Source organism: Botryllus schlosseri, chromosome 15, assembly GCF_051294905.1.
Source record: "Botryllus schlosseri isolate E-star chromosome 15, Bs_hap1, whole genome shotgun sequence".
In the NCBI taxonomy this organism is placed as follows: Eukaryota; Metazoa; Chordata; class Ascidiacea; order Stolidobranchia; family Styelidae; genus Botryllus; species Botryllus schlosseri.
This window is the reverse complement of record NC_137250.1, coordinates 11806048-11833121: the sequence shown is the minus strand read 5'-3', so window position 1 is coordinate 11833121 and position 27074 is coordinate 11806048. Positions and strand designations below refer to the sequence as shown.

The 27074-nt window shown below is 40.6% G+C and overlaps 3 protein-coding genes across 4 annotated transcripts in view; 2 read left to right on the top strand and 1 right to left on the bottom strand.

Annotated features, from left to right (window-relative positions):
* Positions 1 to 25787, top strand: part of LOC145457616 (E3 ubiquitin-protein ligase HERC2-like) — a 102326-nt gene extending 76539 nt beyond the window's left edge. The window contains exon 82 of the mRNA XM_080335837.1: positions 24757 to 25787. Within this exon, the coding sequence (XP_080191963.1) occupies positions 24757 to 24888 (132 nt within the window). The 3' untranslated portion in view covers positions 24889 to 25787. The remainder of the gene's footprint in view (positions 1 to 24756) is intronic.
* Positions 4594 to 7741, bottom strand: LOC145457617 (2-amino-3-ketobutyrate coenzyme A ligase, mitochondrial-like). Its single transcript, XM_080335839.1, has 8 exons — positions 7477 to 7741; positions 6692 to 6836; positions 6361 to 6628; positions 5513 to 5667; positions 5357 to 5439; positions 5118 to 5289; positions 4925 to 5046; positions 4594 to 4828 (listed from the first exon to the last, which is right to left on the bottom strand). The coding sequence occupies exons 1-8, from the start codon at positions 7661 to 7663 to the stop codon at positions 4680 to 4682; spliced, it is 1281 nt and encodes a 426-aa protein (XP_080191965.1). The 5' UTR covers positions 7664 to 7741; the 3' UTR covers positions 4594 to 4679.
* Positions 10955 to 19788, top strand: LOC145457171 (tetraspanin-5-like). 2 transcript variants are annotated; one of them, XM_080335343.1, is made up of 7 exons: positions 10955 to 11142; positions 11209 to 11259; positions 12786 to 12929; positions 15785 to 15955; positions 16872 to 17075; positions 17184 to 17300; positions 18978 to 19788. In XM_080335343.1, the coding sequence occupies exons 1-7, from the start codon at positions 11080 to 11082 to the stop codon at positions 19047 to 19049; spliced, it is 822 nt and encodes a 273-aa protein (XP_080191469.1). In that variant the 5' UTR covers positions 10955 to 11079; the 3' UTR covers positions 19050 to 19788. The 2 variants fall into 2 exon arrangements, with proteins under 2 accessions (XP_080191469.1, XP_080191470.1); XM_080335344.1 differs by lacking the exon at positions 12786 to 12929.
* Positions 25788 to 27074: the final 1287 nt, after the last annotated feature.

Sequence of the window (27074 nt, the reverse complement as noted above, 5' to 3'; positions counted from 1 at the left end):
CGACCCGGTTTCTCGACTCGACCTCCATCTTGTAGTCTCATTTCTTCAAGTAGTACGAGGAAACATATGATGTGTCACTCACTTTGCTTCCACATGATGCAACAGCACGAAATCCCATTTCAACTTGCAATACATATATACGGTTTATCGACTTTTAAATATGTTGAAAATATTGATCCAATACGGCTCATTTGGCGAAAATGTTCCTGACCCTTAGTCTATACCAGAGGTCGCCAAATCAAATCGGGTCGCGGGCCACTTTTCAAATATCATAGAGGGCGCGGGCCGCAAGAATGCAATATCGATACATATTAAGCCATCAGTACAAGTGTAGGCTACATGTAGGCCTACAACGCTGTGCTCTCTAACATAGGCGACGGACATAGTTACCACAAAAGAAGTAATCTTGACACATACACATACATAATACATCATTATCATCAATTTCATTATATTTTGAACTATGAGCTGCGTACCAGGGCCGTAACTGCCGCACCCCAAACCCCCCAATTGGGGGGGGGGGGCTGAGCTCGAAGGGGGCCCAAAATTATTTCATGAATTAGCATAAATTATAGAGTATTTTTTGGAAATTTGTGGAACTTTATCAAAAATTTTTCGCGCTGCGCCCGATTTCAGGTTGCCAAATATCTTGATTATTGGGTACTCTTATCCGAAAAAAAAATACACAACATTTATACAAATGGGCATATCGGCGTTGGCTATTGCCGCGCCACGACGCACCAAGACATAAAGTTTTAGGCCATGTAATATGCGACTCCAAGAAGTGTGCCAGAACGATCGGCGGCGAGAAAACCTTGGCCGAAAGGGACTGCCCTTATAATGACCAAAAACTTCGTAATATATAGGCCTACAGAATACACTTAGGTTTAATTGACTAGCACCGAATGTTCCTGTCTTGGCAATCTGGATCTCACAAGACAAATACCATCCCGCAGAGAAAAATTATATGGCAGCGAAGAAATACCAATTTGAAATCGTGTGAACTTTTAGTTTAGTACGTTTGGTCGAATCTATATTTTTTGATATAGACAGGAGGTCACAAAATAACATCATGTAACGAAGTCATACCAACGGGTCCGCCCACCCGAATATGTTTAATTATTATTTACGGACTCTACAGTTTCTAAGACACCTCACTTAGTTATCCAGGTAATTATGAGTAGATAGGACAATAAATTCATAACAATATATATGCAATTACCGACAATATTTACCGATTTATCATGACTTATCAAAAATTTGCGCACCTGGCTCGCTGGCTCGCTGGCTCACGAAACGGTACCACTATAATTTCGTTGAAAAAGCGAACAACGTGATGGGGGCCGGTTTATCACCTTATTGAAGCCCATGACTCAAGTTATTTTTGGGGGGGGGTGGGGGCGTGATGAAGTGTTGTTTCGTTCTTGGCAACGGGTATACACCCGGAGATGTTTAATTATTATTGAGGGTTCCTAACTTTTCAAACACCCCTCACTCAGCTCTACCGGTAAATCCGATTACGTGAGCAGAGAGAGGGTAAAAACTAACAGCAATATATATGCAATTCCCATTCATATTGACCGATTCAGTCATCGAATTATAAAAATTTCTCTCGCTTCGCGCGTTCAGGCGAGAAAAACTGACACACAGAATGGACAGCCAATGTAGAGGATAAGTAGAGGGAAACAGCGCACAGGCTGAGGGGGGTCTGGGGTTAGGTTTATCAGCCTATGGGGGGCCCAAGACGAAGGTTTTTTTGGGGGGGCCTGACGAAGTGCTGTTACGGCCCTGTGCGTACGATACTGGACAACGCTTTTCAGTGACTTAAGGAATCGATATCTGGGCTAGAGAGACACTGTAGGCTACTAGCTGAAAGACTATCTCCTCGTAAAGCTTGATCTTAGGTACGGTGTGAACGTGAGGTTCACGTTCGCGTTCTGCGTGTGAACCTCAGAAATTTATAGGTTCACGTTCACAAACGAACCTTGGTAGGTTCTGCACTGTGAACCTTTTTAATATGTAACAATTTCAACTTCATTATAACATTTTTATTTGAATTTTTTTGCATTCTAACTGCGGGCGCCTCTGTGGCAGCATAAAAATCAACATTAAAACGAGCATGTACCTTTACAATCTCAAAAATTTTAGTTGCTTTGTTACAAAATTTCGCTCGAAATATCCAGCTTTCCGTTTGTTAATATTTAGTGACTCTCTGCTGGGAGCTTGACCCGCAATCACTCAACATCAAGAGCGAAATACACTACATGTAGGCAGCACCGTAACTGCCGCACCCCAAACCCCCCAATTGGGGGGGGGCGAGCTCGAAGGGGCCCCAAAACTATTTCGTGAATTAGCATAAATCATAGAGTATTTTTTGAAAATTTGTGCAATTTTTTCAAAATTTTTTCGCGCTATGCGCGAATTCAAGTAGCCATTTATCTTCATTATTGGGTATTGGGCCATTACCTCGCCACGACCCACCAAGACATACAATCAAGTTTTAGGCCATATAACATGCGACTCCAAGAAGTGTGCCAGAACGATCGGCAGCGAGAAAACCTTAGCCGAAAAGGTCTATGCCCTTATGCTGATCGAAGACTTCGTTATATATATACAAAATACATATAGGTTTAATTGTCCATTGGCGCCTAAATGACTGGCGTCAAATGTTCCTGTCTTTGCACAATCTGAACCTCACAAGACAAATACCATCCCGCTGGGAAAAATTTTATGCCAGTGAAGAAATACCAATTTGAAATCGTGTGCGTCTCTTAGTTTAGAAGCCTACGTTTGGGCGATTCTATATTTTTTGATATAGCAGACTGGAAGTCACGAAATAACATCATGTAACGAAGTCATATCAACGGGTCCGCCCGCTCGAAGATGTTTAATTATTATTTACGGGCCCACTCGTTTTCAAGACACTTCACTCAGCTCTACCGTTAAATCTAATTACGTGAGTAGAGAGGACAATAAATTGATAGCATAATATATATGCAATCGCCGATCTAATTGACCGATTTTATCATAAATTATCGAAAATTTTCGCGCCTCGTGCTGGCTCACAGTACAGTACAGATGATTTCGTGACAAACGCGAACAACGAGATGGAGGGGTCGTTTCATCACCCTATGGGAGCCCAAGACCCACGTTTTTGGGGGCCTGACGAGGTGTTGTTTCGTTCCTGCCAACGGGTATACGCCCGAAGATGTTTAATTATTATTGAGTGGTCCTACCTTTTCAAACACACCTCACTCAGCTCTACCGGCAGATCTGATTACGTGAGCAGAGAGAAGATAAAAATTGATAATAATATATATGCAATTTCCGATCATGCTGACCGATTCAGTCATGAATTCTAGAAATTTGCCGCGCTTCGCGCGCTTGGACGACAAAAGCTGATTCACTAAACAAACTCCCAACGAATACGATAAATAGCGGTAAACAGGGTATCGTCGGAGGGGGGTCTGGGGGGCCAAGCCCCCCAGAAGTTCGGTCTATAACCCTATGGGGGGCCCAAGACCAAAGTTTTTTTTGGGGGGGGGCTGACGAAGTGCTGTTACGGCCCTGCATGTAGAACATGTAGTCAGCGTATGATACTTATTCAATCAATCAATGGAATTGATATATCGCTGTCTAATGAAAAAAAATCTAGCAGGCGTACGGGGTCAATCTTGATGCAATATGTTTATGTGTCATAAAAATCAAATCCGTGCGATTGGCGTGTTGGCTACTGCTGTATAACTTGTTAATGGCGTAATATCGGTAGCAAGTATAGAAACCGGTTTTATACTCTCTGCTCAATATCAACGTGGCAATACTCAGACGCCGAATACATTGTCCGGTATGGCCAGGACCGTTAAGGCGTAACCTTATATTCCCATGCAAGTCGTCGTCGAAATTGTTGGCAAAGCGACGGAAGATATTGATTATATGGGATTATTATATCATTTGATTGCCCCAGTTGATACATTTGGCGACGTTCAAAACGTCAATATGTACTTCAGCATTGTGGCATTATGTCGCCCGCCGAGTCGTCGCTAGATATCGAGTACAATCTGTACATTAATATAGGCTATCTCTTCACTGTAGTAGCTTGGAATTAGCAATATGACGTCCCGTGACCTTCATGTATGCGCGCGCTCACACAGAACCTTTCAAAAAGGTTCGCGTTCACACGAACCTGAACCTTTCAGAGGTTCACACCATCCCTACTTGATCTTGTGGCGAAGCCCCAAGCGTCTCGGTTTCAGCAGTTTCTGAGACATTGCGCGTCACGGCAATATGCCTAATTGCCTATACATATATCAGTTAGCTGATTCTCCCTTGGTGGAATGCTGTTGCCATCGCCGAAGCCGTTTCAGCTACAGTGAGGAATGTGGATGTTGGGCACATGAGAATAGCTTATTTTGAAACAACAACAACATTTTGAAAACTGAAATAAATCTCAGCATTTCAAAATGCTCAACTTAGCGTTCTTCCAAATGTGAAATCAGACCGTGGTCCGCAAAATACGGCCTCGCGGGCCGCGTGCAGGTGACCCCTGGTCTATACTCTATTTGCTTAACGCATTGTCAAGGGACGGATGCGACGTAACTTGGAAAAGTCAAATTTATTATGAGAATATATTCGGAAAGATGACGAATACTACGAATATGTCAGATATCGGCAGTACAATTTTAAATCACGCCCAATTCTTTTCCTACTTCAATAAATGCCGATACAGCGAAGTCGATGTCATCGTCGCTGTGGGATGCAGATATTTGGACCCTTATTCTAGCTTTTCCAACAGGGACTACGGGGTAGCTAAATCCAATAACGTAGATGCCTGTAAAAATACATATTAGGGCGTACGATTACGTACATCGCCAGTGTGCTAGCTTACAGAGCCACTTCTACATCTCGGTATATTATATTTCCCTACCTTTTTCAAGCAGCCGATCTGCCATTGTGGTTGCGACTTTTGCATCCTCTAAAAATACTGGTGAAATCGGATGATTATGCCCCATTATACTGAAGCCTGCTGAAGTCATTTGATCTCGAAATCTAAAATAACGCATGGCCATTCAATTGAAAGAATGATAGTTTTACGTCGCCACGAGTTGAAATACTCTAACCTTTGTGTTTTGCTCTTGATTTTTTCGACAAGGGTGCTGTCTGAAGAAAGCATTTCGAAAGCTTTTAATGCCGAGCCCACGACTGGAGGCGGTAAGCTATTGGAGAATAAATAAGGCCTTGATCGATTACGCAGAAGATCAATGATAGGTTTTGGTCCTGTCGTGTATCCTCCTAAAGAATTATTCCGCGTCTCTTCAATTGCTATTATTTGGTATCAGCTTAGTATAAGTAAACTTACCGGCAGCGCCGCCTAGGGCTTTTCCCAGCGTAGAATTGATCAGCATCACTCGGTTTTGAACCCCTAATAGTTCGTCTGTACCCCTTCATATATGGAATCATTTGAATTGTCAGAATACATATATAACAATAAAATATATAGAGATATATGGCCTACCTGCCGGTTTCTCCGAGGAATCCAGTTGCGTGGCATTCATCTATAAAAACGAATGCATTGTATTTTTCTGCGAGATCACAGATTTCCCTAAGTGGTGCAACATCTCCGTCCATGCTAAATACGCCATCGGTTGTTATCATTCGTCGACGGCAATTCTGAAAAACAATCACGTCAGTCGGTAGATGTAACCATATAGTGTCCTATATCGTGTCGACACAAGCAAATCTCACGCCTCAGTGAAATTGTATCACGTCACAATTTCCATTTGGCTACAGGCAATTTGACGGTCATTTTTGACCGGCTTTCCGAGCATTAAATTTGGTAAAACGGGTATCAATCGAAAGCTGACTCTGCAATGATTACGAAAATATAAATTTTCTTCCCCTCGTGGCCCTGGAACTCCCACAATCAGATTCGAATTTTTCATTGTTATGGAGATTGGCATTGGGACGCAACACTGCTGTCTGGCGAAACGAGAGAGTAGCTAAAGAGAAAAACAGCCAGACAGCAGACAGCATCCAACTTTTCCCCCCACAATCCCCAACAAAACATCTCCAAACAGCAAAATGTTTGTATTGGTATTCCGTAGGATATTGGCAATTTAGCAATTAAAATGAGTCCGCACAGTAGGATATTTCATCTCAGATGGCTATTCTGTTGATGTGAGCTCTGGAGTTTTACGAGTAATGAAGCGAAGCGGCCTCGCGATTTCCCGAATTAAAAAAAAAATACAAATTAGGTTGTCAGCTATTTTAAGGTTTCGCGGACCCCCTGAAAATGCCTCGCGGACCCCCGGTTGAGAACCACTGATTAAATGTATGCCTATAAACTTCCCAGGGCCTATTTACCTGAGACTCTTTAAGTTTGTCTTCCAGATCTTTCATATCGATGTGTTTGTATCGATATTTCTGAGCCTTGCATAATCTGATTCCATCAATGATGGAAGCATGGTTTAGCTCGTCTGACAAAATTGCGTCTTCTGGCGAAAGAATAGTTTCAAAGATACCAGCGTTTGCATCAAAGCAGCTGGCATATAATATGGAATCTTCTCGTCCGTGAAATTCTGAGATTCTTCTCTCCAAATCTTTGTGGATGGTCTGAGTACCACAAATGAATCTGGGACGAACTGCTTAGTCAGTTTCATCGGTTAGCAAGAGTCAACACCAGGATCACACTCACCTTACAGAGCTTAAACCAGCACCAAAATCATCCAGTGCCTGTTTTCCAGCGTTTACCACTTCAGGATGACTCGACAGACCCAGATAATTGTTAGCACAAAAATTCAGCAACATTTTTTCTTGATTTTGAACGCACACGTGCGAATCTAAAACAGGCATCGTCCGTCAGGCCTACGCATTCGTGGTCAAGGTACTATCGAAGTATGCTCCATGAGTGGGGTTGCATTTAAAACAATAATCGATTTAAAACAAACATGTTTAAAACAAGGCCTTTGTTTAAAACAAGTTTTTAATTGTTTTTTTTTAGCCATGACGTCACGAATATTTAATTGTGGCGTCACAGTGGCTTAGCATTGACAATTGAAAATATAGGGTAAATATGGGGTAGGCACGTAGGGTGAATGTGGCATTTTTTCGGTCGGCGGTCATCATCATCAGAACACTTATTACGTACCAATGATCTATATCTACGTGCAAAAACTGTTGAACCGACGGTGATTTCGAGGGTTTCAGCCACCTGACATCGTAATCGTCGACTATTTTGGGTGCAAATCGTCCGTATAGGCTCATACTACATGGTTTTTCAGACGTATTTACACAATTATGGCATAATTAGACAACGTTTGAAAAAACAAGATTGAGAGTTCAAAAAGGCATTTGTTCAAAACACTGTTTAAAACATGTTTTAAAACACCGTTTGTATTAAATGCAACCCTATCCATGAGTAATGTAAAGCTTTCACGCGCGATATATAGGCTACATACATTACAAACAAATCTATTGCACCTTGCTTGGTGGTGATGACTCTTTCATTTTTCCACAAGCCTGCACTCCTAATATCATCGCATTCGGCTGAAATTTGCTTGATAATATTTTTCTCGGCTTCACTGTAGCATCTTCCTTGGGTAATAGTTTTCAGCCTGGGAACTTTCTGCAGTAGGCCAATCTCTTTACATAACTTCATGAAATTCATGGTACTCAGTTCACCAAAAATATATAGATAAGCTATATATGAATTTGATTATAGTCAAAAATGAATAATTTGGATTCTTTCAGGAAATTTTAATCCAAATTAGAGAGTTTCACGGTAGGCTAATAAGATTCTGAACCTAAAACTGTTGCAGCATCCGTATAATCGTTCTTTTGGCGCTCTATTAAACGTAAAAGCAAACTTGTCCGGAAATGCGATGGCTCGAACACAATTCGACTATACAAATCAGAAAATGGAGTAAATCAAGGCTCCCACATGCTGACTAATGCCGACAGCGAAAACAAACTGCGCCACGTGAACTATTACTTAAAACACTTGCAAAATTACGATAGGATATGATGGCCAGGCTGCGGCAACGTTTTTTGATTAGGATGATAGGAAAATTTCCACTCTGTCTACTATGCTCTTACGGCCTCCATACCACGACAGACGTTATACCCGCACAAATTCACAAGACAGCAATCAGTTCGCAGTACAGCATCTTCGTACACTCGAATGATCACTACTTCGAATCGCCTCGGGTGTTGTGAGACTCCAAGAAATATGAGAACGATCTTTTGTGAAGTATCCAATGTTTAAGTCTAGTTGTATCGGATTGCAAAATGTCTTCGTGGATAATCATTAATCATCCCTATTAATTACCAAAATTTCTGTGTTGAGTCCGTTTAATAATTTCCCAAATGATATGCTTACACTAGAAAACACTAAAATGTCACATTATACCAATGTTCAATGCATATGTGATGGTAATGACATGCAATTAGGTATGCTATACTATCCAAAGTTATATAGTGTGCGCTATTGGGATCCAACAGGTTATTTGGACTTACCGGTAGATCAAAACAGGGATATCTAGAACTCTAGATATCACTGGATCAAAGCATTATCATAATGAGAAAGACCTGCTTTCAAACCATCAATGCCTAAACGCAGAACCAACAGACGATTTTGGGTCATTTAAAACGTGTTGGAAAGAAAAATAGAAAGCGCAATTCAGTGTTGGGATCAAGTCACTACCTCGAGTCACGAGTCATCTCGAGTCATTGCACATTTTGACTCGAGTCAAGTCAAATCAACCGATTTTCGAAGGTGACTCGAGTCAAGTCAAGTCACTCGTTTTTTGGAGGTGACTCGAGTCAAGTCGAGTCAAGTCAAGTCAAGTCACGAGTCAAGTCACAATTCAAGTCAAATTGAATTTTCGAAGTATGAGTGATGATTCAAAGTCATTAAATATTGCTAGTTGTGTGAAAGACAAATTAATTGGCCCATTATCTTGAATCAAACAACGATTATAAATATAAATAAATAAAAAAATGAAAAAAATAAAAAAAATTAAATATACATACAAAAATGCGTTGTAACGCTGACGCACACCCAGAACTGCTAATAAAATACCTGAGTAACTGTATAGCTGCATGCTACAGTCTGGTATTATCAGTCAAACTAGAGGATCGAACAAGAAGCCTTGAGAAGTTATAAGAATTAGATATGGGGGAATATTCTACCCATCTACACATCCATGAGAATATAAACACAATAACTATATTTGTTAGATTCAAACTATGGAAGAGGGTCGGTAAAATGCAGCACTGCGCAATATAAGCACACAGCCGTCGAAGGAACAGAGCTGCATTGCTATTAGATTAATCCACTACTACTACTACGACAACGTAAGCTGTGATCATTTCGTTTGCGGTCAATTTATTTGTGACGTATCGATTGACGACTGACCTATCGATCTCGCTTCCCATGACATGCCGCCCTATTTCTTGTCGCATTATTTTTCTATACTATCTTCTTTACTTTCATTCAGTGTGCATGCCTCCTCTTTACATCGCCTAGGCCAAGGTGGGTGTCAGATTCCATAGACTACTCCTTGTCGCTTCGACATCTTCCTGTCTTTTCATTGTATCGCATTTTGTGGTGTATTGAACTGATGAAATTGCTAATAAACCAATGATGATGATGATGATGTAGCAATCGATGTCCAGTGAGAAGTAATCAGGGAATGGCCGGTTGCTCTCACAGGTGACACCGGCGAATCGCGAACAATCCTAACATACTTCAAAATCGGTGATTTAATCGACACTGTGTAGCCTACTTGATGACTTGAAATTGACTCGTAAATTTTGCTTCGAGTCACGAGTCAATCCACATTTTTGAAGGGCCGAGTCAAGTCAAGTCAAGTCATTTTTGGAAACTGACTCGAGTCAAGTCAATTCATACGAAAAACTTGACTCGAGTCATCCCAACACTGCAATGTGTTAGAATTACACAAGTAATCATAGAGCTCAAAGAATAGGTAATTTGGGACGATGAGCCTATTCAGGTATATGCAGATATTCTGCATTTAAATAAATGTGTGCTGCGAGTTGAGTTTATTGTTACCAATTTTATCCTTGTGGTGTTCGATCTGAAACTGAACTGTAGCCTAGCTTACTCCTCGTTGTGATTCCAATTTTTGTTTAAATACGTTTAAAGCGATTAAAGGTGTTGTCAAGTTTATTTAGCCTGTCAATTTAACACCGTCCTGCCGAATCTATTAAAAGCTTCTTCACATCATCAGCCTATGAGTATTCGCCAACGGGCACTAGGCCGAGGTGGATGCCTGATAAAGAGACCGTAAATAGACCTTTCGGCATCCCCCTATCTGTTCATTAGATCGTATTTTGTCTTGTATATCGCATTGTTCATTGTGTGTGTCTTAAGCCGATGGAAATATGACAACCATACTACATATAATGTATAAAAATATATCATTGTTAAAAATTGCATGTTATCACAGCGGGTATTTTACTGATCGATACCAAAAAATAGTTTCGACTCCTTCCTATCGATTAATTGTATCGCAACCTCGTGGCACTTTGAACTACTGATACTACAACAGCGATCAAGCCATGCGTGTCTAGTATATTAACACCACAGATAAACGTCTGTGATCGGTGCTAAATATACTTTTATTCTAGTGTTGTGTTGTTTACAGCCGTGAGGCTAGGCCTGGTATGTTCGTGAGAGGGCGGAATGAGAATGAAACAGCGTTGGTATTGCTAGTTCATCACTAGTTAATGACTGGTATCGGCCAATTCACTGTACCCCGTTTTGAGGGTATTGTTTCCGTCGGAACTAGGAGCTATATTGTACGGTACCGTGCCGTACGTTATTATGCGGTTATGCCTGTAGATGTGATTTGGGTTAGGGCTCACGTGATGACTGACGCCTGACGGTGATGCTATTATTGGCTTTTTGTAGATCTAAAAACTATTTCGAAAAAAATTACAGAGCTTTGATGTCAGATTTATCATCCTAAGATTGATATATGATGTTTTGATTTCCGTGACTTAAGAGTTGTTTACGGAAAAGCAAATTTTGAGGATAATACCTCTCATTCCCTATCAGCCATGGCCGCGGAAGTCGGCTGCTGTACCAAGTATTTTCTCTTTTTCTTCAACACGTTATTTTGGGTGAGTAATTTCATTTGAAGTATTATACCTGCATATTATTAATCAATGATCATATATCTTTCAAAGCTGGTTGGCCTCTTTTTGCTCGGAGCGGGTATTTGGGCATGGCTGGAGAAGGTAAATATGCATCAACATATTCATGATTCGCAACTTGCCGTTTCATTTTTTGTGTTTATTCCAATAGATTTGACGCAATTTCTTTTGATTTGCTCTGCACCAACCAATCATCTTTTTTTTCATCTGATTAGTTAGTGCTATAGGTGATCGATGTTTAGTACAGTTGGCACACACGTTCGTTGTCTGTTCTCATAAAATGAGACACCTAGCGGGTTAATGTGTATTAACTAAAGGTTGAAAACAAGAAATATCTATACCTGCTACTTAGGGTGTTATCATTATCTCACAGTAATATGTGTTGATTTGAATTTTCATTCACAAGATACAGATTTTTGGTAGGGTAATCTACTTTCTCTAGGCCAGTGCACGGCAACCTTTTTCGGAGTGGTGCATCCTTCAAAGTTGTGGCTCTGACTCATGCTCCCCTGTCAGGTCAAGCTACATGAACTGCGTGTGTCCGGACTGATTAATATATGTCTACCGACTAAAAAAAGGTTGTCAGTTTCATGTGACTGCCATTATTAGTCTATTACAGAGGTGGATTACACATGGTTAACGAGGTCACGAGTTTTACCCACAGAATATAAACCACTGATTTCAAGTGCAATGTTTCTCATGCACACCTGTGCACCCTTTTGTACTGGCACACCCCATGCTGAGTTTAATGCACCCTGGGGTGCACCGTTCACACCGGTTGTGGAACACTGCTGTAGGTTGTCAGTTGTCCGTTGCAAAATAGTACTAAATTTGCGGTAATGCTTTGCTAGGCATATATGAATACTTCAATAATATGTATGTGTCTTGCTTTTTCCGTTACAATTTCTGAATAAAATTATGGTGTTATCATTATTATTAGTAGGCTATTCCCGGAATCATTTTTCCTGTGTCTATTATAAATGCCTGTGTCGAATGAATAGGACCCTCTCGAATTAAGATTTCGGAGCATTCATTCATTTAATATTTTGATGATCCATGACATCACTCAGGGCCACCTGCCAAAAGGGTCTGAGAGCCTGCAGAATCTTAGTCTGGCACTTGGTCTTGTGAATGGGAACATAACCAATAATCTTGACAATGACCGTCAAGCGTCACGATACCTAGGTCTTCGAGTGTTCATGGGTACATGCGTGTTTAGGAAACTATCTTGGGTGATTTAAGGCTGGTGTTGGCAGAAGAAACACTGCAGGTTTATGTATACAACAAACCATTGCGAGGCTTGCTGGGCCGCGGCGTGATTATGAAATTGTCACTCGCAAACCAGTCTACGGTTAGGAAAGGTTGGGGGCCATTGCTCTAATCCACGCCAACTATGTCTTATTCACCGATATTAATATTAATTCCAATCTTCAATGAGTTAATCTTTTTTCCATATCCATCTTCATTCGATCTCGAAATGGCTGCCATTTAGTAGCTTAAAATTGTTCTGTGTATCATTGCCTTGCAAGACCACAACCTGCTAGAACTTGTGTGACGTTGCAAAATCCCGTCTAGTTTGCTTTCACAGTTGACGGAGTGCGTATTTTCAGGGTTTCTTTGACCAGCTTTCAGCGGTGGGCGCTCTACCCATCGACCCCGTTCTTGCAATTATGGTTGTTGCTTTCGTGATTTTTGTGTTGAGCTTCACCGGATGCCTGGGAGCGTTGCGAGAAAACATCTGCTTACTGAAATTTGTGAGTGCTCCTGAAATCAGTGCATTTTCGAAGCAATATGTATGCATGGCAGCGATAAGAATTGTAGCAATCATGTTCGTGGCTTACTTTTGACTCGATTTTTCTTCCGTCTTGATTTGGGCTACTGCAACCAATCGCTAAGAACCGAGTTTATTGGATGTTAGGATTAATTAAAATCTAAATACCAAATGTCTATCACAAGTGTTCTTTAAAATGTCTGGGATGATGCCCAATAAAATGAAAAGAATATCAGAAATAATTAGACGTGTAAGTTATGGCGGGAATAATCTCACTCGAACGGTAGACCTAGTTCTTAGCATACCTGGCTATAGTTGCCACTATCGTTTCTTTGAGATTAATATCAACTACCAGACAAATTGTAAAAATGTACAATGTAGTTTTGTTCAATAAATTGCCATTTGCAAAAGATTTTGAAAAGCTTTATGCTCTATTAGGCTACCTGTTATGCTTTGCCACACAGTGTGGCTCCATGTAAAATAGCCAAGTGGATTCGCTGAAGTGAGTCAAGTTATATTTATCGTGGCATTTGCAGTGAATAATGTCACCGATGTAAGAACCTCCTAATTTAAGAAAAGTAAGAGAAGTTTTTAAAAAATTCCCAATTGTCTGGGGACTACATTCTGGCTGAAGTAAAATTTAATAAAATATACAATGGAATTGGTATTTGGAAGCAATAAAAGATTTAGATATTTCTTATACCTCGAACCTGTTATATGAACCTTTGTGCTATTACTGAGCTATATAATATATGTAATAGGCCGGGTTAACCCAGCACAATATCGCATTTCAAAAGAATCCGATATAAATTGGTTGGCATGGATCGTAGACCGTAGTGGTTGTATCTTTGACCTTTCCATCATATTTTTATGGATATCATCGTAACGAGAACACTCAAGATTGAAGTGTGTGAAATTGAGATATCGGAAATGACTCAATCGTTCGATTGGGATCAAGCAATATTATCACACTTTATTTAATGAAGGAAATAACATATCAACACACTGTATCACATTTTTAATTTTACGAATGCCATTGTGCCATAAAGTACTTAGCTCTATGGCTGGTGGATTAGAACAGTGGGGTGGATTAAGTTATTGCATTAGCTCTATTACTATAATGAGGCTTTATAAGTTCAAATTAGTTCATAAGATGATAGTGTTGTGCACGGGTCGAATACAGCATTGCAGCTTGGCTATGACCTATCAACTTCGTGACTTATATTATTTTTATTGTGAAAGTAGCGTTGTTATCAGCCACTTTATGTTGGCAAGGTCTGAAGGGTAATTTCCGGGCGTGTTGTTTCTTCTGAAGTACCGTAAACCGGGGTAACTTTGGACTCAAGGGTAACTTTGGACACTAAGCAGTAAAAGATTTAAATGGTTATTGATGAAAAAGGGTTGCCGCTGGATGTCCAATTCTTTTTCATGAGGCAACAGTACTACAAGCAGTCTCTATAAAAGGTGGATTCATTTCACTACCAGATAAACTTGTCCCAACATCGATAAATTAATGGAGGGGGTCAATTTCGTCAAAATTGATGGCCAATAAACTTCTTACAGCCAAACATAGATAGCATGTGATTCATAGATTCAAAACTTGGCAGCAGATACCTCTAAGTAGTCTTAATCCATGGCGAAAATCTCAGTAGGCTCACCCTTAGATCAATACAAGAAAATGTGATGTCCAATGTTACCCCGTCAAATTTTATCAGAACGGGGCAACTTTGGACAGTGAAAAATGTGATATTTAGAGCTCTGGAAAGTGGCTGCTTCATCTGTGTCAAAGGGTATCGTGAACTGTATTCGTTATGACCGGCCGGATGGCTTCTTAAAATGGAACGAGAAGGTTAATAAATTAAGAGTTTGCCAAAATATGAAAAAATGGGTAGGCAATGAGCTGAGAGATTGTAATCGGGTGTAAGCTACTTGAAAAACTTATCACATACTCCTAAAGATGCGCCTGCTGAATATGGGATATCGTAATTTACGACAAATATATCCATCAGAGGACATAGGAAAGGGAAAATATATCTTTTCTAGAACAGTAATATATTCGAAATCGGCAATAAATCACGCTAACATACTTAATGTTTGCTGTCATTTGCTGACACTGCCAGTGGGATACCCCATTGTCACCATACGTTATTATAAGTCCCAATTGGTGAAGGCATGAGGGAAAATTGAGTAAAGGGATGAATAAGGGGGCATTAGCCTTCATAAACTACCTATTTTTTGGGGGGGGGGGGTATTAGGTAAAAATCATGCAATAGGCCAGACGTATACTATTTTGTTTCAGTTTTAGTCACTGCTCTCATCAACTGTTACCAAATAAACCTCATTTACGAGGTTTCATAAACAATAGAGGGTAAAGGCATACAAAAAACTACATTGTCCAAAGTTACCCCACATGCACGGGTAACTTTGGACACGGATAATTTACAAAAATAAGGTACTTATTCATGACCATGAAGATTTTGGATTAGTTAATTCTAATCTTTGCTCCATGACTCCAAAAAAAACACAAAACTTGCCTCCCCTACACCCTAGCATTTCCAAGATACAAAGCGGAATTGTTGAGAATTGTCCAATGTTACCCCGGTTTACGGTACTGTAGGGTCTGAATACCGCGGCAGCTACCATAATAATGGTGGTTGCGGTAGCGTAGGTGTGATTTGAGTAATGCATGCGCAAATTTGATGAGTCGTTTGAATGAGACTGTACAGAACACTCATGCCCATTATATCGATGCAATGCTGGATGAGATATAGAAGGCCTATTCTATTGCATTGATATAAAAGGAATTTCTTTCCGCGCATTGACGACTTCAACTTTCAGTTCTCTGTGTGCCTTGGCATCATATTTTTCGCGGAAATCATCGCCGGGGTGCTGGGATTTGTCTACAAGGACTGGTTCCAAAATCAGTTTGGCGTGTTTGTCAACAGAACTATCACGGGTTATCGGGACGACCCCGACTTGCAGAATATTATCGATTTCTCTCAAGCTTTTGTGAGTGACCTCATCCTTTCGTTGGTGTTAGCGCTGGTGGACAGGCCGTGATCATTCATATTGTGATTGTATTGTTCCTGCCGAATGCAGGGGTCGGCAACCCTTTTTGCCCTTTGGTCCCGGTTCAACAAAAAAATTTTTTTTGTGTGCCTGTCTTCCAAAAACATGAATGTTCAATATTGAAAATTTATTGCAGTTCCTACATTAAAGGCTGCCCATTAAGGCACTAACACACATGTTTCGATTAAAGAGATGCGACTGTGTCCAGAAAAAATTATCACCGTAGTGATATTGAGCATTGTAATTCTGAACATTCACACTTATCTCGCCTTTTCCGTTACAATTTCTGAATGCAATTATGGTATTATTGTTAGTATTCCCTGAATCATTTTTTCCTGTGTCTATTATAATGCCTGTGTTGAATTAATGTGGCCCCCTCGAATTAGGACTGAAGGCAGTGGTTCTCAAACTGGGGGGCATGTAAGCATCTGAGAGGGGCGCAAAGCTGCAGTCCACTGAAAATCGGCCTCTGTTCTACAGCAAATGATTTATATTTCTCGCACTCGAATGAATTGATTGGCTTCGCATAGATGCTGTCATAAGTTCGTATCTGCAAAATATTTCTTTGCATAACATCAACAGCAAGACAGACAGGCCCGTTCTGTAATTTTATGGTAAGTCAATGCCGTTTTCGAATTATGTGATTTGCAAATAATACGGTGTTCGTGTCTGCCGGAGAGAGGAAATCTTTTCGCCCGGCAAATTTATGATAATGCCGGCAATTATGTTTGGAAATTCGCCTATTACCCTAACCACAAGAGCGAGAGAGACCTCGGCAAAATGGCCAGTTGTAATCTAAATCGCCAATGACGACACGACTTGATATTCGTGCGCTGTTATCAATATTCTACGACAGCTGGAATGTTGCGGTGGGAAGAACGGCGTCAACGATTGGGAGAACAATGTCTATTTCAATTGCTCGTCAAGGATTATGATTAACGGCAGATACTTTACTCCGGCCGAATCGTGCGGTGTGCCGTACTCTTGCTGCAGAGTGACGACGTCAACCGCAGAAGTGGTCGACACCCATTGCGGATACGGGATAAGGACAGACGATATGGTAGGGAATAATCAGAGGTGGTCAGTGACTTATTTGAGTACTTATTTGGCCGTCACTCTGCTTCAAAGCGTTTACGGCCTGATTATTATCCAATAATTTTCATTCCAGAAGAACAAAAGAGCCGACGTCGTGTATACATTTGGGTGCGTCGACAAATTTGAAGAATGGTTGAAAACCAATTTGTACACTGTGGCCGGAGTTTTTATCGGGATTGCGCTAGTACAGGTGAGGATAAGCTCAGGGCTTAGCTAGTGTGCTCGCATAGCTGATTTTCGATGGGACGATGGTCTGACGGACTGTTGCTGTGCTATTTCGATTGCTGACTGCAGCCTGCCTATTTGTGTTGTCGCTTTTATTGTGTTATTGACAAGGTCAATTTAATAGCCGTTGAATTGCATCCATTTTGAACAATGGTGGAAATTTAACTGCCAGTTGCGATTTACTCGGTCACGCTGCACTGGTTTTGAGATGCCATCCTATTGTGCTGCTGAAATTCCGAGTTGTCATTAACTGCAACTTCATTGTTACCTCTGTGGCCTTAAGTTCGCTGCCACTTGCGTCTGGTATGGATAAACTAATATCATGAGATAAAGAGCGATGAGGAATGTTGCTTTGTTTTCGTAAATTGTATCTCGTGTGGTTGTATCTAAAATTATCGTTCACAGGATATTTGTTTACAATTTTTTATGACTTTTCACTGAATAGAATACTTAGGACGTATCATCCTAAGCTACTCGAGCCTAGGCAGTATTGCATGGCTTGACAAAGGTGGTAGGGTTAGTTGCTGATGCTACTCCGGTCCGGTACATCACTGGTCAGTACTCTACCGCCCGAAATAGAAGTATAGATATTCAATGCGTGCCTTGCCGGGTTGTAACAAAGTCGCAAGGTTCCGAGTCGCAAGTCAATCTCACTGTTATAGTATTGACTCGAGTCAAGTCGAGTCATTTTTGATTCACCACCAAGTCAAGTCCAAGTCATTGTTGTGTTCACTGTTCAGTTTTGAGTTCAACCCGCTTTTTTCAACTCTGCTCGAGTTATATAGAATACCCCGCATTGGTAATACAATAATCTCCTCAGTCTTAACGGTACCAGGAATGATAGTCGGAATACCGATGATGTGGTAAATTTGCTATTCTTCGAAGTTAAATTGAAATCTCCGTCTTGGCCGGCCTAGTCTTGAGTCATTTGATTGGTTCGAGTCATGCGCAATAACTCGAGTACAAGTCGAGTCAATAGACGAATTTGACGAATTGACGCGACTCGAGTCATTTTTTCAAATACGCAAAAAAGTTGAGTCACGAAAAAATCGCGACTCTAGTCATTACAACACTGGTGCCTGGTGATCACTTGACCATGTAACCTGAAAAGCCATTCAAAAACGAATATTGTTATAAGTGATTCCATTACTTTCAAAACTGCATGAGGCAGGGCAGCAAGATGCATTAAATATTTGGTTACTGGGCCGTAAGATTTCAATATACTGTCACTCACATCGCAATACACACGTCGCCTTATGGAGCGGGGCAGTTTCGCTCATGAGTACGATGCTAATCTGTTTTCAGAGGTGGTGCGAAATACTTTTACTGTTGGGATTTGTCTAGTTACGTGAATTCAGTGGTCAAGTGTTTGGACAACTTCCGCATCTGATGCCAGACTACTTTTACGTTTTACATCTTGCCAAGTCACTAAGCCAAAAAGTCGAATTACGATGGATTCCAATCAATTTCATAATGAGTGGAATTGCCGTGACAACTACTTGAGTACTTAGCAAACCGTTCGTTTTCTATTTGTGCTCGAAGTAGTAATGGATTACTTATTCACGGCAGCACAGCAATCACGATTTTGCCGCTTCGTACCGTTGATCGCGTCTTGCTAACCCCACTCGCCGTGTGATTCCAGATCGTTCCAATATGCATGGCGCAGAACATGATCAGCGACATTGAAGCGATCAAGGCTCGATGGAATCGGTAAAAAGAGCCCGTCGCTCGTGATCAAGTTACTGCAAAACGCAACTGCCTGTGACACCCCGTCTGATATATCCATGATTCACTATCATTTGTATCGTACATTTCTTCACACTGTTACGTAAGACTTCGAAGCGCGAATGTACTGCACACTATGGTCGCGGTATTTTTTGTCTCCTCTCTTGGCTATATGACGTCAACTGCTGATGTCTCTATGCGAAATTGATGATAACGACGCGGAAGCCTGAGATGACTCTGTCTTTGTGTTGTGACATTTTAAACAACGTATGCGAGTCACAGGTGACAGCGTGTTTCTGTAGATATTAGTTATTGCGTGGCAATATATCACCGTTGTTTCGTAGTTTTCATTCTCACAGTTTTCTACTTCGATATTTTGAGATACTGCTTTCCTTCATTCTAGTTTGTCATCCTGTGCCTATGTGTAGATGCGTCGGCCGTCTTGCCATGAATCAAATTCGGCGCTTCGCGCTACCGATTGTTATTGCCATTGACTCTATTGCATTGCTGATCTGGAATTCCTGCGACCCCGATGTGAATTTATGACTGCCGGACCAAGCATTTGTGTCATTCGGTAATCAGATGTTACCGGGAGGGGACCGATTGGCTGAAGTAGGCTACACAAGCACCATTGCAGTTTTGATGCCGAGCTACTATATTAAATGACTTGCATATCGATTCACAAATTTTGGATGTCTGAAGTATTGAGTACATACCCAGTTTTGAAAGTGAATATCCTCATTTACGTTGTTGGGGGTAGGAATTGATATCGAAGAATCGCTGAGATTTGGGCAGGGCGTCTATTGAAACTTTGCAATCATAGATTTGGGTAGGATACCGATATATAATCCATACGAGGGGCGTTCTAGGCCGAGGCGAGAGTCTGATTTGGAAGACCAAGCTACTCCAAGTGGTTCACACACCGTCCATCTTTTTTCATTTTATCATAAATTTGTTTTAAACAGATACAATTATCATATAAATAGCGTACAACGATAAATCAAATTGATTATTCTTACTCGATGATGCCTTGGCACTCTTGTAAGGTACAGCGCAGACGGGCGGTGCGAGATGCCTGGCGCGCGAATGTTATCCTATTACGTTTTCTGTCATCAGGTCCACTAAGCCTGGTGTAGTAGATATTGGACTCGTGTTTCCTCTATGGCCTAAGCTTTTCATTGTTGGTAGCTAACGTTACAAATAATGGGAGGAAGAGGTGGTCCGGGCTCAAGCAATTGAAAGATTTCCAGCATATTTCTTATGGGGGGATTAAAAGCTATTCGCAACGGCGGATATGCGTTTTTGGCTAACATAACCACTAAATTGAGACGAGCGGTATTTCTTTCGCCTAATGAGGACTCGAAATCAGAATCAGTTTAGGAATTTTTGTAGATTCAAAATGCCAGAACAATTGGTTGATACACGATAAAATGATAAATTCGGCATGTAGCTATCAACCCATCGTCGACTTGCGGCCTGTACTATCTTTCCTGCACGATGTGCATAAAAATTATCAAAGGAAAAAAGAGAATCCTTTTATTTGCAGAGGTGGTCAGTAACGAAGTAGCCTACTTCTACTTGTTTAAAGTACTCAAGTAGTTTTTCGCTTCTTGGGTACTTAGTCAAGTAGATATAATTTCCCGCTACTTCTACTTCGTAATATTTTGTGATCTACTTACGTTTCGCTATTTTCAGTTTGTCAAGTAGAAGTAGTTCATTCCTACAATCAGAGAGATAGCCAGAGGAATTTCGGGGCTGTTTTCACTGAGAATCAAAATATCATTTTCATAGAAGTTGAGTAAGCCCAGAATTTTTTTCGCGCTTCGCGCACAGTAGACTGATGCGAACGTATCAGTGAATAGAATTTAGAAAGGGTTTCGTGGCTCCGTTCACACCACATTGTCGCCTATATGAAATATTTCATCACAGTAAATAGGCCTGTGACCCATTATAGTGTTTGAAACTACCATTTTGCGATCTAGCATTTACCTATCATATCGTAATCTAGCAGCCCATGGCACGTCCTAATCTGGAAAAGTGGACTCTAACTTTTTCTTGGTTTTACACCTGTTTTAGCAGACCACACTGTGGAAAATTTATGAACAAAAGACATGAAACATTTGCGCTTCTTAAAGTAGAGGTGTTTATATTTCTCTTTGAATTCCCAGTATCATACTTCGAGTTCTAATTAGTTTCAGTTCTTTTTGTCTGGAGAACACACATGTTGAAGTATAAAAGCAAATGTAGTGATGCCTCTGTTTTCCGAAAATATATCTACACTGCATGGCATTTTTGCGATCAGTCATATTTTTTATTAACGTTTACTAATCGTGCAAAGTGTTAACACCGTATCCAACACCACTTGTCGGTGTTGCTCTTCGACCAAACTACGGGCCTTATAATATGGGGAGGGCGCCATGCCATGATATCTTCGAAATCGGATGTTCGAACGAGTAAACAGAGGATTAGTATCTCATTTCCATATCAATGCTATCATTTTTGTCCCATATATGGACAAATTCTTATGCTGTCGAAGATTTACACCTCCTGTGATGCATCAATATGAATCAAGCTCTGCATATTTCGCATAGATAGATCTATTTGCAGCTTGTGGCAGTCTATGCAAACGAATTACGATCGTTTTCACAGCACCTTACTTACTTGAGTAGATTTAAAGTCAGTCAATTCTACTTCAAGTAGTTTTAGGCTGCTTTTAAAAGGACTACTTCTACTAGTACTTGAGTAGATTTTTTCGTCGCTACTTCTATTTGAGTAGCTTTCTTGACTACTTTGACCACCTCTGTTTATTTGTCAACCATGAAATACAGTATAGGCAATGTTCACGAACATTCACGTACAAAATGACATGTTTTTTTTTTATATATGTCTAAATGTATATTACATGGTATGGAGTGGGAGTCCCGATATGACCGAAGTCTTCAAAAGATATGATAGAAGGTTTTAGATGTAGTGTGGATACATTCAACGGGAAATCTTATGCCGGCATTGCAAAACGAATTAGCGACAGAGAATGAATGTTGGAATCACGAGTTTATTTGGTATATTTGACGTAATGCGGCGCTAGAGATCTGTAATATTTCATTGGTGCCATGGCCTTATTTTTTCTTGTGGCCAGTCTCGTGTCGTTAGTTAGTTAGTCAATCGCTATGCAATTTGTACACATGATATGCGTTCTGAATAGTTTGATAGTTGTTCTACAATCGTTGCAAATAGGCGATTCATATGGAACCTTGATTTGGTGCATTTCGGTATATTATTCAAACCTATTAACTCAAGCTCCACAGACTAACATGTTCGAGCTCGCAGTCATCTCCATGGCATTAGAATTCACTGATATCCTGTTTCTACAATTAATACACAACAATCACTTCAGCGTGTTTGCGACATTCATGCATGAGCAGGACCGTAACTGCCGCACCCGAACCCCCCAATTGGGGAGGGGGCGAGCTTGCAGGGGGCCAAAAATTATTTCGTGAATTAGTATAAATTATAGAGCATTTTTTGAAAATTTATGCAACTTTTTCAAAAAAATTTCGCGCTATGTGCGATTTCAAGTTGCCAAATATCTTGATTATTTGGTACTCTTCATCCAAGAAAAAACACGAAATAGACAAATCGGCGTTGGCCATTGCTGGGACGCGACGCACCAAGACATATAACGATTTAGGACATATTACATGCGACTCCAAGAAGTGTGCCAGAACGATCGGCAGCGCGAAAACCTTGGCCGAAAATGACTGCCCTTACGCTGACGGAAAACTTAGTTTTATATACAAAATTCACATAGGTTTGAGTGTCCATAGGCGCCTAAATGTCTGGCGCCGAATGTTCCTGTCTTGGCAATCTGAACCGCAGACGACGAATTCCATCCCGCAGGGAAAAATTATACGCCAGTGAAGAAATACCAATTTGAAATCGTGTGCGTCTTTTAGCTTAGTACGTTTGGCCGATTCTATATTTTTTTATATATCAGACAAGAGACCACGCAATAACATCACATAACGAAGTCATACCAACGGGTCCGCCCACCCGAAGATGTTTAATTATTTTTTACGGGCCTTACAGTTTCCAAGACACCTCACTCAGCTCTACCGGTAAATCTGATAACGTGAGCAGAGAGGACAAGAAATTGATAGCAAAATATATGCAATTCCCGATCTTATTGACCGATTTTATCATGAATTATCGAAAGTTTTCGCGCATCGCGCTGACTCACTAAACGGTAGGCCTACAGCTAATTTCGTGGCAAAAGCGAACAACGTGATGGGGGGGTCGGTTTATCCCCCTATGGAAGCCCAGCAAGACCCAAATTTTTTTCGGGGGCCAGACGAAGTGGTGTTTCTTTCCTGCCCGAACATGTTTAATTATTATTGAGGGGTCCGACCGTTTCAAACACATCTCACTCAGTTCTACCGGTAAATCTGATTACGTGAGCAGAAAGAGGATAAAAATTGATAGCAATATATATGCAATTCCTGATGATATTGACCGATTCAAGAATGAATGATTGAAATTTTTCGCGATTCGTTCGTCTAGGCGAGAATAGCTGGCTCACTAAACGGCCCCCATCGTAGATGACAAGTAGCGGCAAATAGCGGATAGCCAAAGGGGGGTCTGGGGGTCGAAGCCCCCCATAAGTTCGGTTTATCACCCTATGGGGGGAGATGACGAAGTGCTGTTACGGCCCTGTGCACGACCTGAGACCAGAACCTTCTTTATGTTCAATAAATGCCACTGTATAGTGTAGGTATGCGGGCGTAAATCGAAGTAGGCATTTTTAATGTGTTGTAGGCCAACACCGTGGTATGGGCTACATGTAAAACTTACTCGTACCAAGTTCAGGTTGGTCTCTACTTCGTAGAACATCGTCATATGACGGAAAAATATAGAGTTTGGTGCGAAACAATTGATTGTTACCCTATGATCCAGGCTGGTACATGAGGTTCAAATCGCCAAACCGGATCATGTTCGTATCAGGCCCAAGGTCGATGCCAACTGTTACGGGAATTGGGATTACATTTTAATACCGATCACTGACACAGCGATTGTATAAAATGATAGCACTAATCATAAACGGACTTTTGCATAGATGTGTGTAGGACCGAAAGGTACTCCTGTTTTACGATAACCTGTATATTCTAGCTATAGAAAACGGCAATGTCTGGTGATTCTTTGGGAATTGTTCTTTCTGATATGAAAAAAAACTTTTCTCGTAAAACAAGGACTGAATACTTAACAGAGTGATAATTCACAGTGAAAATTCACCTCTCTATCTACTGAAATAATCATGTATTAAGCTAGACTTATCGACTTAGTGATTAGGAGTCTTATATCTCTGTTACGTATGTGTCGTTTACTGCTAAAATTCTCTTGACAGTGTGGAGATGATCTCCAATGCTATTATGCCATCATTATGGGATATGGCGGAATTTTGACAATTTCGCGTCCCTAACCAACATCACTTTCCTGTCATTCCGCCGCGATTGAGCGATCTTTTGAAATTGCAGAACGTTATTTCAGTAACGACTGCGGTCGAATAGATGTTAAAACACCACCAACGTTTTTCACATTTTGCAGAATATAGCCTACTGTTTTGTCACAGCACAATCCTTTTCGTCTGTTTGTGGATATTTTCCGACTCAAATTGAAGTGGAAAAATCAATTCAGTCGGGTAGATTGGCGATGGTTTCGCGAATACATTCTCGTATGCGATATTAATAGACTGGTTTCGAAACGTCTGCCACGCGACGCGACCCCATTCAGATATAGAAAATTCTGGAATGGATTATGCAATTTTCCGTCGTTAGTATAGTTTCCGCATCAATAACCTTCAGATGGGGATGAAAGGGGTGCTCTTCATCCGAATATGAATTTCATAGCTATGGCGCTATCGAGCTTGTGGATGTAATGGATTCCTTTGATTCCTTAGATGTTTGACCCATACTGGGGCATGGTTATTTTTCAGATTTTATTTTTGGCAATTTTGGCGTCGCCATGTGAAACGCTTCATTTTGGTCTTTCTTATGAAACGGAAGTCACAAAACATGCAGTATTCACACTGTGCCATCAAACAGCAAGATTTAAATCCTAATTGAAAACGACGTTGGAGACCAAATTTACCCGATACCAAACCGATTGCTTCTGCAATATATGATCTCAATAGTCGACTTTGACATTTGGGTTTGCAGGAAAGCATCAAACATCATGTTTCGAGGGTTAATAGATCGCGCACATTAGACTCTCGCGAAAACGCAGCCGTAACTGATCTATGATTACTAGAACACAATCAGGCAATGGCTTTGAGCTCTGCCATCGGCAAGCATTTGGCTGAGAATGCAACTTGCGCTAAAAACTATCGCGACGAAAGATTCTAAAGGCCGCACTCATTTCCATCTCTCTGCACTGGAATCAACTTTTATTAAAATTCACCGACCGCGCTTGAGTCAGCGGAAAGAATTTTTAATCAATCCAAAAATTGGCCACTTGCTGCGCGCGCGCTTTGCCTGTATTTCATGTTGTTTGCTTCTATGGCGTCATAATTGGTTGTATGCAATGTAGCTAGATGCATGTTGTTGAAATTCTCCAGTCGCTGACGATTGCCCCTGAAGAGTGTCAGCTCGAAAAGCTTCGGGTTTTAATATATTTCTGTCATTAATATATTATTAGGATGTAGATTAAAGTTCTGTACCCCAAAGAGTCTCTACATTTGGTTCTCGAAATGCCAAAAATAACCATGCCTGCCCAGTAGGGTTGTTCAAAAAAAACTTTTTTTTCCAAATCTCACTCGCCTAATGACGAAATCGTCAGGTTGTCCAAGAAAACGATGCACACCAAATTTGACTCAATTCCAACCAGTCAAGGCCGTGCAATCTTGAATTGAAATTTTTAATTTAATAATAAAGATTAAAAAAAAAAAATTCTCAAATTTTTCTGTCAACCCCATGGAATTGTTGAGCCGTCTTCAAAGACGATGCAAAACAAATTTGAGTCAATTCCGACTTGTAGAAGCGGAGTTATTCGCGTTATTCGTTGATAATTGTCGGATTATCCTTGATCCGGGGATTATCAACGAAAAACTCAAATAGTTCCGAATTTTTTTTTCAATTTTTATTAATAAATTAAAAATTTCAATTCAAGATTGCACTGCCTTGACTGATTGGAATTGAGTCAAATTTGGTGTGCATCGTTTTCTTGGACAACCTGACGATTCAGTCATTAGGCGAGTGAGATTTGGAAAAAAAGTTTTTTTTTGAACAACCCTACTGCCCAGTGCCCATACTTCCCCTCTCTCACATTACTGAATTTTCGTTATTGCGCTGACTGATGTACCACGCGTATTAGTACGAATCATAATGTTGAGGAGTGTAGAACGCACGCAATCGCATGATTCTACATAACACTTTGCCATACTTTACCCTACGAATTGACGGGCGGCGAATTCAATATGGCTGACGGTTAGCATAATATGACATTTCTCATACTATATTGAGGTCTATTCCGATGCCAGATTAAGGGAGTTTACCTTATTCTGGAATTTGGACGATGTTGAATTCATAGAACACTAGAATGGGGGCAAAGTGAAATTTGCATTAACATGGCCTCGGATTTTCCTAATGTAGTCATGAATGATATGATCACTGATCATGACTTATCCTTAGCGGGATTGAACAATGAACATTTACATTACACTTGCCTCAGAATCACCTGTCCTGATGCTCTCAATCACGCGATGTGTAGGGTCGAAAATCCACCTCTCGTAAAAATTAAAATTCTAGAAGACTTCACTTATATGCTTTACCGTGGGTTCTTAAACGCGATAGGTGGATATTGAAAACGGCGTTGCTTATAAATGCCGAGTATGAATTTCATCAACATCTATATATCTACAATCTACATCTAATGGCAATCCCCAGTATATATCATCAAATTCGGTCACGTAATTTAATGTAATTGCATCCAAGCATTTCTTCCATAAAACGTTGTGGTATTCCGT

Excerpts from the sequence above, each read along its gene's own strand:
- LOC145457617 (XM_080335839.1), bottom strand. The coding sequence starts at position 7,663 with ATGAATTTCATGAAGTTATGTAAAGAGATTGGCCTACTGCAGAAAGTT. Across the intron at positions 5,440-5,512 it reads TTCCTCGGAGAAACCGGCAG|GGGTACAGACGAACTATTAG; the intron begins GTAGGCCATATA and ends CCATATATGAAG. Across the intron at positions 4,829-4,924 it reads AGATCGGCTGCTTGAAAAAG|GCATCTACGTTATTGGATTT; the intron begins GTAGGGAAATAT and ends GTATTTTTACAG.
- LOC145457171 (XM_080335343.1), top strand. The coding sequence starts at position 11,080 with ATGGCCGCGGAAGTCGGCTGCTGTACCAAGTATTTTCTCTTTTTCTTC. Across the intron at positions 11,260-12,785 it reads TTTGGGCATGGCTGGAGAAG|GGTTTCTTTGACCAGCTTTC; the intron begins GTAAATATGCAT and ends GCGTATTTTCAG. Across the intron at positions 15,956-16,871 it reads TCGATTTCTCTCAAGCTTTT|CTGGAATGTTGCGGTGGGAA; the intron begins GTGAGTGACCTC and ends ATTCTACGACAG.